This window comes from Eutrema salsugineum, unplaced genomic scaffold (assembly GCF_000478725.1).
Source record: "Eutrema salsugineum unplaced genomic scaffold, Eutsalg1_0 scaffold_11, whole genome shotgun sequence".
NCBI lineage: Eukaryota > Viridiplantae > Streptophyta > Magnoliopsida > Brassicales > Brassicaceae > Eutrema > Eutrema salsugineum.
In genome coordinates this window covers 2,646,262-2,649,830 of record NW_006256901.1, presented here as the reverse complement: position 1 = coordinate 2,649,830, position 3,569 = coordinate 2,646,262, and the positions used below count along the sequence as shown (strand labels likewise).

At 37.1% G+C, this 3,569-nt stretch overlaps 1 protein-coding gene across 1 annotated transcript; it reads right to left on the bottom strand.

The window, feature by feature from the left end:
• Nucleotides 1–660: 660 nt before the first annotated feature.
• Nucleotides 661–3,057, bottom strand: LOC18026015 (pentatricopeptide repeat-containing protein At2g16880). The gene has a single exon (XM_006409320.2). The coding sequence runs from the start codon at nucleotides 3,036–3,038 to the stop codon at nucleotides 828–830; it is 2,211 nt and encodes a 736-aa protein (XP_006409383.1). The 5' UTR covers nucleotides 3,039–3,057; the 3' UTR covers nucleotides 661–827.
• Nucleotides 3,058–3,569: the final 512 nt, after the last annotated feature.

The following is a 3,569-nucleotide window of genomic DNA, read 5'->3' as shown; positions in this document are numbered from 1 at the left end:
TAACTTTCAGGAAAAAAATCAATACAAAATCTTTATGATGAAGATTTGTAGAATAAGTAATAAATTACAAATATTGAGAGTATTCCACTAAAAATGCGTTGTTTTACCCATCAAAAGTACCAGAATCCGATTATCGTCAGATGCAAAATCACCATTTGAAATAAATAATAAAATTGATTTCAAAAACAAAGAAATATTTTGATAGAGTAAGACAATTTATTAACAAAAGAAAAAAACTAAAAATAGTAAAAAAATTTGAGAATTCAAATTTATGAAAACAAACAATTGCATTTTTTCCTTTAATTATTTATGAATAATCAATTTATGCTTTTTTAATTGTGAATCATAAAACATTATTTGTAGAAAACTTAACATAGATAAACTTAACAAGATCTTAATTTAGAATTTAATTCTACAAATCATAATTATGCGGGTTATTAATTTTAAAATTTAGATATTTTACTATTTTTATGCATATCATGCAAAATTTAATCTAGTTATAATTGTTTTTGGATAGGACAAACAAATTATTTGTTTCTATAAATCACTTTTTATTTCATTTAAGAAAAGTTACGTGCTAGTGCATCTTTTTGGTCAGAAACTTCTAAAATTTTCAACACATATATGGGATTAAGAAAGTTTCTAGAAATGTAATTACATCCTATACCAAGTATTGTTTTTCATGATAATCATCACATGAAAACTACTCATTCTTAAATTTTTAGTGTCTCTTAGCATTAATTAAGTAACTAACCATGCTTTCAAAACAATACAGAAGGAAGCCAAAAACAAAACAAAACAAAACAAAAAGACTTTCACTTTCACTGTCATCTAGACTGTCCCTTTAATCTTCCTCTGCTACAAAGTTCATTTATTACATCTGAGTATGCAATAGCCTCACTGTTAAGTTCTTCCTTTGATTCAGTGTATTCCTCCGTCTCTGCCTGCAACTTCTGCTTCACCGATCCGAACTTTCCAGAAACTTTCTCCAACAATTCTTCAGCTTCACTCAGCTTACCATCTTCCATAAGTGCAGTGATAATACTGTTGTATGTAAACCGATCAGGTTCTATTTTTTTCTCCTCCATTTCTGATAGAAGATCAAATGCTTCTTTTAACTTCTTGTCCTTGCAGAAAGCTGAGATCATCGTGTTGTATGTAACTGTATCGACCTCTCTCTCTTCGATAAGCGTATTGAAGAAATTCAGAGCCTTCTCTGTCATACCCTCCATACAAAGACCATTCAGAAGAATGTTGCATGTGTAGTTATCAGGTTTGAAAGAGTGATTGATGGATTCGTTATAAAACTCGAATGCTTTCTCAACCTGTCCTTCTTTGCAGTATCCGAGGATGATTGAATTGAAAGTAATGTCACCAGGAAGCAAACCACTCTCAGCAAGCTCATCGAATTTCTCGATTGCTAGCTCCGTTTTTCCATTGTGACATAGACCTCCAATTAAAGAGTTGAACGTGCTCACGGTAGGAATAATCTTCATCTTCTTCATTTCCTCCCACATCTCCAAAGCTTTCTCCACCTTTTCTTGCCTGAAGTATCCCGTGATTAAAGTGCCATAACTAACCTCGTCAACAATATATCCTCTCTTGCGAGCGCTATCCAGCAAATTGCGAGCTTCATCAACTTTCCTCTCTTTGCACAAACCATCAAGAATGGTATTAAGTGTAATGGTATTCATCTTAATCCCTTTCTGTCCCATCTCACGCATCATCTCTAGAGCACTACTCAAATCGCCAGCTTTCAAATACCCATTGATTAGAGTATGATAGGTAACTCTATCAGGAGCAAACCCATGCACTTCCACCAAGTTCTTAACCTTTCTCGTAACCTCTTCCATCTTCTCTTCTTTACAAAGCCACTTAAGAGATATGTTATGAGTCACTTGGTTAGGTTTAACTCCATGATTCTCCATTTGCTCCATTAACTTCCTAGCCTCGGAACTAAGCCCCAACTCGAAACATCCATCAATCAACGTATTGTAAGTAACCACATCTGGAAGTAACTTCAACTCCTTCATCTCATCTATCAATTCAAGAGCTTCCCTGATACTTCCCGCATTGCACAGCCCGCTCATCAACATGTTATAAGTGTGAAGATCCGGTAACATGTTAGTTTGCTTCATCAGCTCCACAATCTGAAATGCTTCCTTCAATGAACCATGCTTACAGTAACCAAACACTAAATTATTGTAAGTAACTTTATCTGGCACCAATCCGTTCTTCTTCATATTCAACAACAGTTCCTTAACATCATTCAAACGCCCTTTCTTAGACATTGCTTTCAAGACCGTATTGTAAGTAACGTTATCAGGATTAACCTTGAATTCACTAACCATCCTCTCTATCATTCCTAGAGCATCGTCGAGCTTTCCCTCTAAGCAATACCCATGAATTAATACATTGAAAGTTTTCGAATTTAGCGAAACACCGAGCTTAACCATATCATCAAACACTTCTCTAGCATTCGAGATGGAGAAACTAGAAGGGTACCTAACCAAACTGATGAGAAGAGTGTTGCAAGTGAGAGGATTTGGCTTGAGCTTTAACCGAATCATTTTCTGGAAGATCTGCAACGCAACGTGAGGCTTCCCGGCCATAAGATACGCGCCGAGGGAAATGTCGAGAAGAGCCTTAGAGGGAGGAGGCGAGAGATGAAGATTCGGGTGGAGGAGAGAGTTGCAAAGAGAGAGAGATGCATCGGAGGTGCGAATGTAGGAGACGAGGAGCGATTTGGCGTCGGCGAACTTGTGGTGGGAGATAAGAGAACGGACGACGGAGAGGAGCGGAAGAGGATAATCCGATGGGAATGCTTCGGGGACAGAATTCTGAGCCCAATGGAAGAAAGATACGAGTGTTTCGGGTCTCTTAGCGAGTGAAGGAGAAGAGAGGAGAGAGCAAAGAAGAGGCTGTGTAATTTGAGGGATGTAGGGGTTTAGGGTTTCGAGCAAATGGGTTTTCTCTGATGTGAGGATTGATGTAAGGGTTTTCAGTAGTTGAGATTCCGGTGGCCTCAGAGTCGCCATTTTTTGCGGCGACCACCAGTGATCTGTTCTTCGACTCCAAGACGAAGACTTCACTGTGATGGCTAAACCGTAAGAAGCCGAGACTCTTGAACCGGAAATTAGAGACTCGGTTTGCTAGCACATCCAAATGCAATAAAACACTGTCGTTATGCGACTTTTCAGCTCATTGGGCCTTTTGGTATTCTTATAGCCCAATAACCCATATTAATTGGACAAACCGTGTGGTCCCTGTGGTTGCTAAATTTTACACTCAAAAAATTTGTATATAGTTTTAGAGAAGGAATTTATAACGATGGGGCAGATTTGTCTTTGAATCGATCGAATTTAGAAATATATTGAATAAATTGGACTTATATTGAATTAATTGGAGAGGAAGACAAGATTTCTTGAAGAAAAAGAGTACAAAAGATAACTATAATTCTAGGGCCTTTTCTGAGGAAATATGTGTCTTCTTCGTGTTGAGAACTTTTTTTATATTTCTTTTCAAAATTTGAACTGTCGCCACATATCTCGGATCACTTCGTATTACGC